The sequence below is a fragment of the Dendroctonus ponderosae genome, unplaced genomic scaffold (assembly GCF_020466585.1).
Source record: "Dendroctonus ponderosae isolate FM_Combo_2020 unplaced genomic scaffold, Dpon_F_20191213v2 Dpon_F_20191213_10, whole genome shotgun sequence".
Classification (NCBI taxonomy): Eukaryota; Metazoa; Arthropoda; class Insecta; order Coleoptera; family Curculionidae; genus Dendroctonus; species Dendroctonus ponderosae.
Genome location: NW_026017111.1, coordinates 7,412,591 through 7,428,393, shown reverse-complemented (window position 1 = coordinate 7,428,393; position 15,803 = coordinate 7,412,591). Strand labels below are relative to the sequence as shown.

At 36.1% G+C, this 15,803-nt stretch overlaps 2 protein-coding genes and 1 non-coding gene across 4 annotated transcripts; 2 read left to right on the top strand and 1 right to left on the bottom strand.

Moving 5' to 3' along the window:
• Positions 1–2,319: 2,319 nt before the first annotated feature.
• On the bottom strand, positions 2,320–12,175 carry LOC109539168 (peroxynitrite isomerase THAP4). Of its 2 annotated transcripts, XM_019906777.2 has the most exons (3): positions 11,119–12,175; positions 9,766–9,975; positions 2,320–2,901 (listed from the first exon to the last, which is right to left on the bottom strand). In XM_019906777.2, the coding sequence occupies exons 1-3, from the start codon at positions 11,269–11,271 to the stop codon at positions 2,518–2,520; spliced, it is 747 nt and encodes a 248-aa protein (XP_019762336.2). In that variant the 5' UTR covers positions 11,272–12,175; the 3' UTR covers positions 2,320–2,517. The 2 variants fall into 2 exon arrangements, with proteins under 2 accessions (XP_019762336.2, XP_019762338.2); XM_019906779.2 differs by lacking the exons at positions 9,766–9,975; positions 11,119–12,175 and adding an exon at positions 5,080–6,032.
• A 2,496-nt stretch (positions 12,176–14,671) lies between these two features.
• Positions 14,672–15,113, top strand: LOC109539167. Its single transcript, XM_019906775.2, has 2 exons — positions 14,672–14,848; positions 14,955–15,113. The coding sequence occupies exons 1-2, from the start codon at positions 14,672–14,674 to the stop codon at positions 15,111–15,113; spliced, it is 336 nt and encodes a 111-aa protein (XP_019762334.2).
• A 597-nt stretch (positions 15,114–15,710) lies between these two features.
• Positions 15,711–15,803, top strand: LOC125502877. The gene has a single exon (XR_007280592.1). It is a non-coding gene; the product is annotated as a U2 spliceosomal RNA (small nuclear RNA).

The following is a 15,803-nucleotide window of genomic DNA, read 5'->3' as shown; positions in this document are numbered from 1 at the left end:
TTTTGTAAGCGTATATAATGAGTTTTGAAAATCCAATGGCCTGTACACCGCCAGATGTTAGAGATGCCGCAAATATTGTTTTCAACTTGAAACACCTGTGGTCTTGGGATGGTGTATGCATGTTGCATAATCTGCATGACATTTGCGCTTCTTAAAAAGATCGTGTTTTACGTGTGACAACATCGCAAAAGTAGATAAGTAGGCCATTAAAACGATTATGAGACTGAACTTGTAACAAAGGTATAATTTACAAATTGTAAGTAAACTTGAAAATAGGATCAATAGTTGTTGATAAACCTACGTAATTCCTTAAAAAAGCATTTCGGTTATTTTTAAATAAAAATACTAAAAAATATATAATGACAGTGGCAAGTTCAAAGCGTCACATTTACTTTGTCGCACACTGTGCGGCAAAGTCCGTGCGTAAAAGGAAAACAAATTAACGATAAAGAAAAGTGCTTCTTTTTGATCATCGCTTCTGTTCGCAAAATGGCACTTTTTGATTCATCCGAACAAAAAATATTATACATTTTGGGTGTTAAAAATGACTTCCAAATTTTACAAGTGCTGTGCGGGTCCTCTATGCACAAACACATCAATAACAACATCTAATAAATTGTTTGCTTTCGTTCTAATCAAGAAAATAGTGAGATAAATGGCTAAAGCTCGCAATGCGACCACCATCAGATATAAACAGGAAAACAAAACTTAATTTTTGTAAAGACCACTTTGATGTAAGGATTTGCTGTAGATTGATAGAGAAATTCAGAATGTTTTTTGAGATTAAATATCAATTATATAAACGTTATATTAATAATTTTGCAATTATCATTCCCTATAGACTATTTATTCTCCTTTCCGCTGTCTAATGATATGGAAAACTATATGGAGTATCATTTGATGGGTATCCTTTCTAAACCTGAAGCTAAGGAAACATATAGCTAGCTTGAGGATTCACCTTGAACGGGTGATCCACGGGTGATCAGATCAGACGGTTACGAGAATTTAATAAGGTAAAAGCACATGCTTGCCTTAACATAACTTTGATCAAAGTTCTTGATGGTGTACCTAATTACAATAGCGTGTGGTTTAATTAATTTACAAGATTCTCTAATTAAATAAATATACTTATTAAATATATGCCTTTTTATTTTCTACTCTATACTTTTATACAGAAATCTGACACATATTTTTAGGACGCTTAATTTCAAGAGTGAGTGATGTCCATTGGCCTACAAGATCCTGCGACTTAACACCGTTAGATTTCTTTTTGTGGGAGTGTGCAAAAGATCGTTTTTACGGCAACAATCCTCAATCTCTTGAGCAACTAAAAGCCAATATCCGTGAAGTTATGACCGAGATATTACCGGCAATGTGCCGAAAAGTAATTCAAAATTACCTTCAAAAGATTGAGGCCTGTAGGAGGTCCCGTGGAGGACATTTAAATGATATTGTTTTTCACGTATTATTCAGTTATTAAATCTTTACTTTCCCAAGCATAAAATGGATAATCCTGTACACTATCATCAAACAGACGTTTAAAATTTTCTTTTTGTAAGCGGTTTTGTAAAAATGTCCGGCAGTTGATCACATGAGCTTAAGTAATATAATCGTCCCGCACAAAACACAGTGTAACATCCAGAAAATGCTTCGTTCTGCTATGGAATTGATTTGCCTGGGTCAATTTAATTGCTAATGGATTGTGCACGAGCATCTTCATTCTTGATGTTGAAATGAATATGGGGCCCACTTAAGGGCAGTAAAATGTGAACAATTTTTTAATATTTAGAGTTCGCCGAGCCATTCCAATGTTGGGGTCCGCGGCCACAGTCCTTGCTTATAGCGTTGATTGAAAGAGTATATATACAAAATTTTTGAGAAAAAAGCTTTACACATTCTTTTTCTTTAATTGTTTTCATATAGAGGTGAAATACTGGTGCTTCTGCACTCACGATTCTCACGGTGAACTTCCAGCAGAAGATTCTGGAAGCTATAGAAACCATCTTCGGTTGAAATAGCAGGATTTTGATATTCTTCAGGATTGTGTGACGGTCGTATTATATTATTACGGTTTATAAAATTGGCTACGCACACGACAGATGTTTTAACACCAACACTAAAATTGAAAGTGGCATTCGGATTCATTGTATCCAATCGTCATGTGTCAGCAAAATTTCGCCAATAGGGAGCATCTACAACGACAAAAATAGCGTAACGCAAAACTTCTGCTCCTGATTTTTGCTCGCTGCCTCCTTAAACATGCTAAATGCTTAAAAATGCATAATATTACACAGAAGTTACCTAGATAAACGCTAAAAGTCCGTACTTAATATGTAATATATTTCAAACACTACTAACCACGTTCTCTTAAATTTAATCATAAAGTCAAGCATTCATAGTCTGTGACAGTAAACCTCCCTCACTCTAACAGTTAGAAATGTTTGATTTTGAGAATCCTGACCACCCGATGAGGCACAAGAAGGTGTAAAATCTCTGAAGATGGGAATGAATATAGTCTTATTTGCTGCTCAATTGTGCCAATCGCTGCTGCACTAGATACGACTGAATGTAGGCTATCGATTTCAAAGCCGCTGATTCTGGAAGCTTCTTTAATTGACAAGCTACAGACTTGCCAAAGCAATCAAATTCATCGTCCTCTTCTTTATTGGGCTTCTCTTCTGATGTTCTCGCAATATCCTGAGGCTGTTCTATATCCGTATCGGTGCAACCGGTGTTTTCTTTTTTAATAGCCTCACTTGGGCATGTGATGTTTAAGGCAAAATTTTGGGGGACGATTTTTCTGACCACAGATTCTTCACTCGAGGACGGCGCTAATTCCTTTTCGACAGTCACCGGCGTAAATTCTAGCAGATCGTCACATTCAGATTCCGATTCAATCTTCTGGAAATAGAAAAACACTGGATTTATTTGAAAATAAAAGTATTTAGGTTTATTAAGTATATTTTTTTCTTTCGTGGGTTTCAGTCAAAATGTGGAATAAAAATTTTCATATAACGATTCGGCGAGACAACAGCGCCCTCATCAGATTTACGATTAAAATATGTTGTACAAAAACTATAATTTATAAAGCGTTAAAACATTCATTAGTTCTTAAGGAAAAAAACATTTCTTTGGGAGAGTAAAACATTTGAAAAACTTTCCCCATAATTGGAAAACATTGGATTTTTTAGGTCTTGACTGTCTTGAAACCTCACATTTGTTTGAATGATTGTCTACATTTGCGAGAATCGTATGTATGTATTAGGGATGGTCGGTACTTAAAGTAACCGCTAAAATAACAGTGTTCCAAACGTGTAACCTGAAACCGTAGTTACACCTAGCCGATTTAACCGTTTTTAGCCGAAAGTTATGCCCATTACCAGCAAACTGGTGCCCATTACCAGCAAACCAAGCAGAGTATGCACTTGCATATGAGCTATGAGCGAACTAAGAGTCTAAGACATCAATTCACAGTTGAAATGTAAAATAATAAACGTTTTAAGCAGAATGTGCACTTGCATTTAAGCAAGCTGGCCATTTTCAAATAAAAATCCAGTCAGAGATGAGATGAAAGTTATTTGAATAGTAATAAACGTTGAAAGGTCGACCTATTTTTTAAAAATTATTTTTTGGTGGTACCAAAATCAACTCGAGTAATACTTCGTCCAGGTTTGCCAAACATGCATTTCTGTTTGTAGTTATTGTGGATTATTTAATGTTATTGTGAAATGAAATGCGAGAGATTATTTTCTAAAGCGGGTGCTATCATAAATGCGCGAAGAACTAGAATTAGTAAAAAGCATCTGCAAAAAAGTTACTCTTAAATGTTAATTCATTTTTAAATGAAAATGAGACTTAAACATTTTCGCATATAAACCGTATATTTTATTTAATTGCTTTAGTTTTATTATTATCAGTTTTTTTTGTTCTTTAAGTAGTTACCTCGGACGTATGTTTTGTTTTTGATTTTAGGATGTTTTATTTTAAGTTTACCAATGTTAAGAATCATGTTTTTAATAAAGGAAATCATTATATATCATCACTATTTCTACGATCATCTTCACTATGCATTTTTAATGAAAAATGTCAAAGGTAACATGTTCCTTTTGGAACCGCATTTTGAAACCTATTACCAAGTTGAAAATGAAATGTTGTAACACGTTCCAGAAAAATAACCGTTTATCACACTCTAGTATGTATCCACCTCTAGTATGTAAGTATTGAAATAAGCAGAAATAGCTTTAATATTTTCACTAGTGTAAGGTCACATTTCGACTGTTTCGGCCGTTCGACTGTTCTCTAGTAACATGTGTAACACAGGTGTGTTACTCTCCGAAATTATGCAATCCATTGTAAGAATCTCAACTCTTCCCAACTCAAACTCCTCCCAATGCTAAAATCTGAGTGTGGGATTATTTGAATAAATAGGGGCAAAGCAATCGAGGTGGTTAAATTGAAAAAATTGGCGAATAAATTGAAAAAATAAAATATAATTTTTTTTATCAAATTATGATATACTTTTTTAAATGTTATTGCCATGATGTATTTTTTTAGATAGATTAAACTTATGTACAAAGCAATGATTATTTTTTCATATTATCACTATTCTTTAAGGTTGGAACCCAAGACAAAAAAACATAGAATAATCGAATTTTACTATTTTGTAGGAACTTTTCGAAAATATTCTTTCACCTGAAGCCCGTTTTGGTAGCTATGCTACCTTCTCTATATCTTATCTTCTATATATCTTCTCATTTGACAAGTTTCCACAAAGTAGTAAAACTGGGTTATTTTCTTTTTATTTTATCCAAATTAAGTTATTTAAATTAAATATTTTGTTCAAATCAAATATCTTGTTTGTTCTTTTTTCAAAATTACCTTTGAAAACCACTTAAAAAATTCGAAAAACAGAAATTTAGGGACATTAAATTATCTACCATTTTTTTTCTATCCATTCTACTGCTTTCGAAGTTCTTAGTCTGGCAACGATGGCTGTGCGTAGCCCGCGCAAAACAAGTCGTGCCTTGAACTACTGCCTGCTCTTTTATTTTTTTCTTACTTTTACTGAAAAAAACTTACCTCAATATATTCGGGAAATTTTTCCGAATTTGTTAATATTATGGAATGTTTGCACTCCATGTGCCGCTTCAGATTCGACGTACTCGTTCTGTACGATAATTTTGCTTCGCATGAATTGCATTTCGCAAAAGCATCATCTATTGCCTCGAAGAAATTCCACAAAAAACTAATTTTTCGTCGCTTAGCGCCAGACATGATGAACAGTTTAAGAAAGAAAATTCACAAACAGCTTAAGGAAACACAATGCGAATAGAACGAATGAATACTTAAGAAGTTCCCGAAAAACGTCACAGGCTAGTGCGAACCTGTGAGTGCCAGCTGCAACCCATTAACGAACTAAAGAATTTTATTTGGTTTCGTTCTTTCGTCGCTCCACATGTGCAACATAAAATCACGTCACACAACTCGCAATAGCAGCGCCAGCAGGGAATTTAGGTATCAGTCGCTCTTTAAAATCGCGTTTTGCTTAATCACGGTGTAAGTCACGGTTTATTTATAGGCTGGTCCCAGCGATTGTGATTGTGATTGTGGAAAATCACAGGTGATTTGTTGCTCAACTATAACACGCTTCATAAGTAGTGACGTCACAAATTAGACATATTCAGGGATTGTATTTATAAGTTTCCAAAGTGTGCTGATTATCTTAACAGTGAAGAAAAAGAAGCATTCTATATATATGTATTTGCCTTTAGGAGTGGCTTAGTAACGATTCTACATCGAAATCATATCGTAATAATTAGCGGTTTTCTTTATTTTCGACGAAAATGTCTTGGTAACCTGAAACTTGATGTGAACGGATAGCACGTTCCGTATTAGTAACTCTCTTAAAACTTGTTATTCGTATTTAAATGTTATAGAATAATGGTTAAATGTTGTGCTCCTGAATATAAAAATTATGATGATCGTGAAAATGTTCGTTKTTCCGGTKTCCAAAACACCCACCCACTTGAAATCGATGGATCAAGTGGGTACGGTTAGTAAATCTTATATTGTTAATTGTGAACCGTATGTTAAACTTGAAAATTATTTAAAGGAGAACTCTTTAGATCCTAGTGCCTTTGTATACAGTTGTCATTTTCTTGATGGGAATAATTAAAAGGGCCATATACAGGTCATGGCCTTATTACAGTACCTTGTCGCAAAATAGTTAAAGTATCGGAGTCCCGAAAACTGAGCAAAAGGAAAATATCTGCTGTAGCAGAAACACCAAGCGACCATTTGAACACAAAGTAACTACATATTCCTGTAATTTATATATAATCGACATGCACATATATATAACTTTCACACCTGAAACTGAGCCACAACCTTCGACTTCGACTGAAGATATTCCTGAAACCTTTATATGTACAGCACGGATTTATGCTGAAAATGATTTTCGCCAACAACTACAGGAAGTGTTACTGGGACTTCACAATTTATCTGAACGTTTTTCAATTGAAAGTATAAAATGAAATGGCATCTTAGTATTTATGCATTTTTAAATATATAAATTTTACTTATGCAATATTTAAATGTTTGTTTGCATTACTCGAAGATATAAGTAGTTTGTTATTATGACTGGAAAGTTGAAAAACTTACTAAGCAAGATCAGTTACTCATAACTCTCATGAAACGTTATCTCTTAGTTTTAATGTTTCACAGTCAAAAATATACAGAATTACAGTAATACACAGTAATTTTTCTTTTTCATACTGGCTCTCACATCTTTAAGTCAAGCAGGAAAGTCTTAGGTAGAGAACACTAGCTCAATGACATTGCCTCTCTCTTAAGAGTTTTCACCCTTCTTTAACTATGCACAGTCTTCTTTGAAGCAATCCGCTACAGCAAAAAACGACGTGATCTGCAGACACTTAAAATGTTAACTTATCATTAGAATCGAGGAACTAATAGGTCGGGATGTGTTTTTAATCGACAAATTGTCTGCAAGGCATGTACACATTCGTATTCAACAGCAATCAGCTGTTAGAAAACATAACCTGCATGTTGAAAAATGTTTAATTTAAGAAAAAGTAAGAACGATGTATCTAATGTAGTGAACAAAATAGTTGCTAACGATAGCGGTACTTCCTTTTTTTCTAATATTAATGCTTAGAMCCTGCAGATTTCTAGAAAAATACAGAATGAAACAGGTCTAAYMCTAATAAGATACGACAATTCGTTTGTGTGAATACAGTCCTTCGGCGCGMGCATCGTCTGTCGTCAGAGTAATAGAGCGTATTTCGCACCAACATATTTTGCAKTGCTCAGGTCTCTTTCTTTAATTTGAAATAATTGCCATAATATAAAACATTCTGYAATTAAATTAGTAAYCAGCTTTAAAGATGAGTTTGTCTATATAAAATGCCTTTCCTTGAGAGTTGTCCTTGAAAGTCAGCTGAATCGAGATGCATTTCAGCACGTAAAAATAATTSTYCTCAGCAATGGAAATTTAGGTTAGGTTTAGGTTTTCAGTCTTGTTCGTTCCTCRTTMTAGATCAAACRTTTATTTTTAAGCGAGCGTATAAAGGTGCGTCCAGACCGTAGAGCAATACCGCGCCAAACATTCCAAACATTCGCGAACGTTCACACACAATTTGCGTCTTGYGCCTACATYGTTGCAACAATAATTGAAAATGTTTGCATTTGCCAAGGTTCCAGCTTGCGCGGCGAAATAAATGTGCTGTTCATCATGGATGATGCTAAAATTTCAGCGGCCGCTTTCATAGTTTTGTGTGATTTATCTAAAAGGAAAAAGAGAGTGAATAGGCGTTATTGGACAACCCGTATATTTCAGAGCAGAAGCAAGGACCCGRACCGAAACGAAATAACTGTTCCGTTCCGGTTCCGGTCCAAGGCAAAATTTAAAATTTTGGGTTCTTTACGGTTCCGGTTTAGAAAATAATTTCCAATTCGGTCCGATTTTTCGCTTCATTTCGGTTCCAAAATCTATATATAACTAAGAACTAGGACAAAGATACTCTAATTAGGAAACTCACTATCTTTTCCTTGCTTGTTGTATTATACAAGATACAAGATGCGCAAACGATCCACTGCTTCATACGGTACTTCGGCTGGTTGTATGGTCGGGGGTAAGAGTGTAGGAGGACTAGCAACCCCACACAAGGATTGAAGTTCAGGTAACATTAAATGGAACAACATTGCAATAAAGACTCCCATACAAAAAAAATTTCAAAATTAAATTAATTTTAAATTTAATTTAATTTTTATTACCGCAATCCTATAATTCACGCTGATTTTCATATAAATTTATCAGATGTAATATTTTCTGGTGATCCCAGTTTGTCATTTTCGTCAGATTCGCACAGGCGCGCATAGTAAACTGCTACTAGCGTCCAAACTAAATTTGCCCGAACACGAACATTTCTTTGATGCACCGACATCAACCGGAACATATTTGTTCGCGCGCGCATTTTCGCGATTTTGCTGGTTCGTGAACAGGACATCATCCTAATTAGTCATATTTCTTGAAATTTGCAATGTCCGCGAATGTTTGGCGCGGTATTGCGCTGCGGTCTGGACGCACCTTAATAGACCCACTTGGGTGGCCATTCGTACGTTAATTTGAGCAATTATACGGCGTAGGTCCCGAACGCGTTACCGTACGCAAATTGTACGGTATTTTGGTATTTTTGTATGGTATTGTACGGTAAATATCATGGGACCTTGCTTTTAACCAGTGCGAAGGCTCTTTTCATGTCTGATACCTATATCTCACTATGTCCCACTATAGGGGGACCTTTTCTTTTTTGGTCACAAGCCATGTCCTCAGCCCAGATTGAAGATCTTTTTTGTTTTTCTGGACATTTCTGGTTCAAAATCTCTGGTACGGTAAAGTACGGTATTTTCAAATGGCTTGTACGGTAATACGCGTTTGAAAAGTTGGCCACCCTGGTTGTAACCATTACTGTGTTCATTCCAAAACCAGGGCGGGCTAGGTATGCCCAGGCCAAATCCTTTCGCCCGATCAGCCTAACATCCTCATACTCAAAACACTAGAAAAGCTGATCAACAGACATATCAGGGAAGAGGTTCTTACTAGAAGTCCTCTACACCAGAACCAATATGCCTACCAAATGGGAAAATCCTGCGTGGTGGGACCTCCACAACCTGTACGTAAAAATGAACTGCTAGATCTCAGTAGGCAAAAAATAAGGATAGTGGCCTTTTAAACAGGACACGCCCCCTGCAAAAAACACCTCTTCAGGATGGGACTGAGCGATCAACCTACCTGCAGGGGTTGCAAATTAGAGAACGAAACTACTCTGAATATTATGTGTCACTGCACGTCATATGCAACAGGTAGACGAAGACTCCTGGGAGGGGATGAAATTCCACCAGACCAGATCATGCGAATTCCCCTCAAGATTATTTTGGAATTCATTGAATATACAGGGATAATGAGTAAAATTACGAGGGCACAATAGGACAGAAATTACTGCGGTGCAAGGCTAAACACCACCTCGGCGGTGAGGAAAGGGTATTAGTGGGTAAACAGCTTAGCTGGAGTCCCACACCACCCTGAGCGACAGACCTCTGAGAGTGCATAAAAGAGCATTTCCCAAACCTCACCGAAAAAAACCATTACTGAGTAATGTTTAAATTTCGAGGGCTCGAGTTTGCACTATTAATTTCAGGATCACAATTAACAGTGAAGCAAGGGGAAGGATGTTCAAGGGTGCTTACATTTAGTTCTTGGATGTTTGTACTGCAGCAGGGTGAAGTAGTACGGGTTGTATGCTGGTCTGCCTCTCGGGTCGGTGTAGTTCTTAGAGTAGGAGCTTTTCTGATTTTCTTCGGCTTTGTGAAAGGAAAAATAGTAGGCACGGCATTTCTTTTTAACTTTCTGGACCCATCAACTCTAGTTTTTTCCCACATTTCTGCTTCAAAATGTATCTGAAAAAACCATACCATACCATATTTTATTCTGCTATGTTGATTTCAAAGCGCATAAGGTCAACATAGAAAACTAAAAACAACAGCAAATGAATGTTTCACAAAATTTAAACCATAATGATAAATTTGATGAGATTAAGTAACAGTAAGAAGTTTGTATACTTAGCTGAAAATAAATATGTTCCAAAGAGAAAAAAAAAAGATAAATTTGACATGCCCAATGTAGTATAGAAAATAGACTGCTTTAACTGTGATAACACATACATGAGTRAAACCGGACAATATTAACAGAAAASAATATTCGAACATAAATATAGCTGGGGGAAAAGTAACGAAAATGGAATAGCAGTAGCACAATATACACATCAAATGTTACATCATTTTGATTTTGACAATACACAAATACTAATTAATGAAAATAATTATAATAAGAGCAAAGTCTATGAAATAATACAAATTAACATAATATAACAATGCCACGAATTTTAGATCAGATACAAAAAAGTATGCATATCAAAAATGTTACTTAAAAATGGTAAACTTCAGAATGYAAGGAAAAAATGTCTGAAGGAAAAGAAATAAATATAAACAGTTTTTTTCGTCTTCTTGTTTCGAAATGGACAAGTATTAATATACCAATATAGATYCAAAACTTAACGTAGCAACAACTATCTACAAAAGTAAGTAAAAATAATTTAAAACTTAAGTGGGTGGAATTCTTCATTCCCGTTCGTTATTTCCCGAACATTGTACTTCTGACTCCTTACTTTTTAGTCTTGATGATTTTGAAATGTTTGAGTAATTAATAATCTTAGTAAATTTTAATGTGTAACCTCATATGCTGTGACAACAAAAATGTTGTGTGTGATAGTTTTTTAAAAACCCAAAAAAATTTTCAAATTGATGACAGGATATTTTAACAGTCTTTTATTTTAGACGAACTGATGATGGTGGAAAGAAAACACACCGAAACGTATTAAGAACGAATTAAATTGTAATAACGAAATACATATCTATACCTATGACTGAAACCCAGAAAACTATTTTCTATTAGAATTTGAAATACCTACAGCCCGGAAAACTTGAACAATTGTAGAAATAAAGCAACTTAAGAGTACACATGTTACCTACTACTACACTTACCTCACATATCTTTGATGAATCTGTTGGCACCCAATTAGCTCGTTTCATTTTAATCCCCCATTGTCTCCTACGCTGAAGATCTTTAGGAAAACGCCTCATAAGAAATCCCTTTTCTGAAGAGTTAGTGCATCCAATGGCAGAACAACCCGCCATTTATCAATGAGAATCGATAAAATAAAATGTGTAATGTGTTTCTCATACAAATTTCGATTATGTTACATTTGCAAATCGTGTGCTTATTTGTAGTCAACTGTTCGCGTCAAGCGTTAGAAAATATGAAATAGAAAATAATTATGTGTATGTTTTTATTGAATAAAGCCAAATAATGTCTTATAATGTTTGTTGTGTGTGTTTTAATACCTGGGACCTAGACAATAAACATTACCCAATTATGGTTACAAGTGGGTCTATTTTACGCTCGCTTGAAAACAAACGTTTGATTTATAACGAGGAACGAATCTAAACCTAACCTAAATTTCCATTGCTGAGAACAATTCTAATTACGTGCTGAATTGCATCTCGATTCAGCTGACTTAACTCTCAAAGAAAAGCATTTTATATAGACAAACTTATGTTTAAACCTGGATACTAATTTAATCGCAAAATGTTTTATATTATGGCAATTATTTCAAATTAGACTTGAGCCATCCAGATCAATGCAAAATATGTTGGTGCCAAGTTGATTCGACCCATAATGGCGAATGGGAGGAGCTTTGGCCCTATTGTCGCCACTGTAGCTTCATAGTCTGCATAGTGAATAACATAATTTCTGCACCAAAATGGCGAATTTAATTACGTGAAGGCCTTAACCAATAGAAAACCTGACTACCATTGTCGCCACTGTAATTGCGACTTTCTCCCTCGAAAGGAAGATCGACTAGAATGGTGGAGTGAAAATAAATGTTTGTTCCCACTATTAGCAATAGTGGTACAAGAACGCCTTAGTGCAATCGCGACATCTGTGTTTTGCGAACAGCTGTTCTCTAAAGCCGGAATAATTTTAACGGATAGAAGAAATCGCCTTAGCGCCGCCAAAACCAAAATGCTACTATTTATGAACACTAATCTAGACCAGAACACTAATCTAGACCAGTAGCTGACGTCAGACGATGCGCGCACCGAAGCACTGTATCCACACAAATAAGGATGACACAAACCATGATACAATGAATACAAGGTAGGATCTTGCGTCGATTTGCGTGACGTCCGTGGAAATCACTGCCTAGCGTGCTTTTTTCCTGTCTGCTAAATGTGATTAAATATAGCTTATTTAGTCTTTGTCACATTTAATTATTTTTTTATAAATCCTCCTTATAACTACAAGATGCTTTGCAGCAGATTTTACACTTGAAAATTAAAAGTAACGAAAATGTATTTATTTTGCACACTACCACAGTTGCCAGTTGTGCAATAGAGTATAGCGTTAGCTGAAAATGTGTCCTTGCAGAAATAGTACATTACGATTCACGGGACGGAAGTTCAAACAATGACCCAATGTTACTTTCCTATTATTTACGACGGAATATGCGGTTTGTGGTGCCGCGGATGATATGTAAATTTTAATACAAATGAAAYGACTGCACACCGCATTTTTTATATTTYTGAACCGAYACTTAAAAGTAGCAAACAATCTAGAGTACACTTTCCAACTACCAAACGCAAAATGCTCAGTTTTGTCTACAAAATTCCCAAACATGCCCAAACGCATTGATCCCATGCTGCAATGAATTCATTGTACGACAATGAATTCATTGTATGATACAATCAATTCATTGTATGAACCGTGCATTCATTCATTGTGATACAATTAATTCATTATTTCGTTTGGCTCAACCCGATTTCTCAAATGACACTCTGACAACACAGCACGCTAAAACGCTGAAAATCAGAGATTTTGTAAAGAACTATTTAGAGTATTTTTCTTCCCAATAAGCCTAAATCAGGTCCCAAACGCGATTTTCCTGCAAACCATATCCTCATATAACTTTCCATTTTTGAACTATTGCGTTTTGAATTCAGTGAAAATTTGTCTAAGTTACATGCATTTTAAATGGGATCAGCTGTTCACTTTACCAAAGTGGTAACCAGCGACGTCATGTGCGCACAAAAATCGAGTTTTCGACAGATTAATATCCTACCTTGTATGCATTGTATCATGGACACAAACCAGTATTTTCGACACGGCAGTATTTTTCAGTCACAGGTTCCATGTGTGACTGTTCCAAGCTCGTACCTGTTCCAAGTATCTATGGTTTTTTGTCACATGTTATTTTGGTCCATGATAAATATTGGTTTGTACCTGAAACAGGGCTGAAGCGTGTTTTGAGTCAAGTCGGATTAGACTTTAAACGGCCTGTTTTGGGCACTGAAAATATAGGGGAAAAGATTATTGGAAGTTGTTCGGAAGGATGTCAGACAATAGTTTGTGCTAGATTTCCGGCTGTGTTTATAAACAATTTTTTATAAATAATTAAAGATAGTGCGAAACCCCGTTTTTTGTACATAATTGTTGAACCGTTGATGCTATTGAAAAAAAGTTTTATCTTTTCTTTCAAGCATTAAAAGTACCTATGATATCAGATAAACTACATTAAAATCCGTTCATTAGTTTCTTCAAAAATGGAAAAAAAACCGTCGATTTCAGCAATTCGTTAATTTTCAATAATTAACTTAGTTTTGTTTCAAGAAAATGGTACCATACCTTTTTTTGGTCAGTCAGTAATGAAATTTTCATTTACTGTACGTTGTAGAATAACTCTTTACGAGTAAAATGCAGCCTCTGAAAAGTCTCTCCGACGTCACAAGAAAAATGTATTTAGAATCTGGCAAGAGCCCTTTAAACATAACAAATAGGAATGAACAAAAAGTTATGAATATTTGGAACTAAAATTTATACCACTTAAAAAGTATACAAACACCGTCAAAAAAAGTTATAGTGAGATTTTTTGAGGCGAAACCAAATTAATTATAAAAAATTTTACTTTCATCTATTTAATGCCCGGAAAAATCTAATCTAATCCGACTGCACTAATTGTTCCATTGAAGAATATCCAAGCCACTTCATAGTAATTTGTGTGCGAATTTGCTGGGTCAGCAATAAATTATGACCGAAGAACGAATGCCTTTTGTTCCTTTATGTATGCAAGCCCGTGTGGGTTTGCTAGTCTCCCATCGGGCGCCTCCCCAGGTGGCGGGTAGGGAAAAGCCTCCAAGATATAGGTGGAACCGGGGAAATGAAATACCCGGGGCGGACCAAAACTAGCACAATAGCGTCTGACCCAGAACGGGCGGCTATTAAAGCGTCTGTTCCCCAGAGGGGCGGCTGAAGCACAAACTCAACAACCCGCTCGGCAAGCGTGGTGCTTTAAATGCCAAAAAAACACCTAAATAAATGAATAGCAACAAAAACCAAAGGCCCTCAGTCCCCAGCAGCCGGAAAGTTCCCTACAAAGGCAGCTGTAGCCAGAATGGAACGGCGGAGGTTGCGAAGAATACCTAGAAGAAATGCTGCTGCCACACAAAGATGAACATTGCTACGTACAATATTAGATCAATGGCGACAGAAGACAGAACTGAAGAATTGGAAGCGGAACTAGGAAAAATCAAATGCGACGTGATTGGCATAAGTGAGACAAGGAAAAGAGGCGAAGGATACACTAAGCTCAAATCAGGTCATAAGCTCTATTACAAAGGACTCGAAAACTCCAGTCTAAGAGGCATAGGCATACTGGTACACAAGACTAACAGATAAGGTAAGAATGCTTAAAGCTATATCCGAAATAGTAATATACGTAACAATCCAAATTAATAAACTGGAAACACTCAAGATAATTCAGGCATATGCGCCCACAAGCACCGCTGAAGACAAAGAGGTTAGCAAATTCTACGAGGATATCTCGGAAGGAATGCGCAACAATAAAACATCACAAGTTTTAATGATCGGCGACTTCAACTGCAAGATTGGAGGCCAAGCAGACCCAGTGGAAAATACGTAGGCAAACACGGGCTGGGCAAAAGAAATCTCAGAGGCTCAACAATGGTAGACTTTCTGGAAGAAGAACATCTCTATAACGCTAACACCTTCCAAAAAAAATCCAACCGCAAATGGACCTGGGCAAGCCCGGACGGGAGAACTTTCAACCAAATATCGATTTATGCAAGGAATTTTTATTTTAAAAACTGTTGATAGTTTTTCGTCCATTTCGGTCGGCCTTTAAGTCTTTTGCCTGAAACTGATGAGTTTTTCGGGTTTCTAGGTCGTGGTGGAAAATAATTAATTCCTGACGTTTCGCAAACACTACATGCAACTCGCAATAGTAGCATTAGCAGTGAAAATATAAGTCGCTCTTAAATATCACGTTTGGGTCAATCACGTTTCAGATCACAGTTTATTTTTAAGTTCGTCACAGTTTGTGATTGCTATTTATTAATCGCTGTGAAAAAATCACAAGTAGTGATTTGTTGCCCAACTCTATTGTAAAAGCACATCAGCGGTTAGTACGGCACCCGCCTATAGATGACACGCTAGATAGAAACTTTCCGTTGAATTACCGTGTCAATGGTTTAACTGACCCTCTAAATGGGTTGTCGTTATCGCTTCTCGGCACTATGTGCTAAGATCAAAGTGTAGTATCTGTTCTTATCAGCTTAATATCTGATACGCCCCGCATGCGGGGCCAGTATAT

What these genes read in the sequence shown, in the direction of transcription:
- LOC109539168 (XM_019906777.2), bottom strand. Translation starts at nt 11,271, where the DNA reads ATGGCGGGTTGTTCTGCCATTGGATGCACTAACTCTTCAGAAAAGGGA. An exon ending in ATTCATCAAAGATATGTGAG is followed by an intron (nt 9,976 to 11,118) that starts GTAAGTGTAGTA and finishes TGGTTTTTTCAG; the next exon opens with ATACATTTTGAAGCAGAAAT. An exon ending in CAAACATCCAAGAACTAAAT is followed by an intron (nt 2,902 to 9,765) that starts GTAAGCACCCTT and finishes TTCTATTTCCAG; the next exon opens with AAGATTGAATCGGAATCTGA.
- LOC109539167 (XM_019906775.2), top strand. Translation starts at nt 14,672, where the DNA reads ATGGCGACAGAAGACAGAACTGAAGAATTGGAAGCGGAACTAGGAAAA. An exon ending in TAAGAGGCATAGGCATACTG is followed by an intron (nt 14,849 to 14,954) that starts GTACACAAGACT and finishes AAGATAATTCAG; the next exon opens with GCATATGCGCCCACAAGCAC.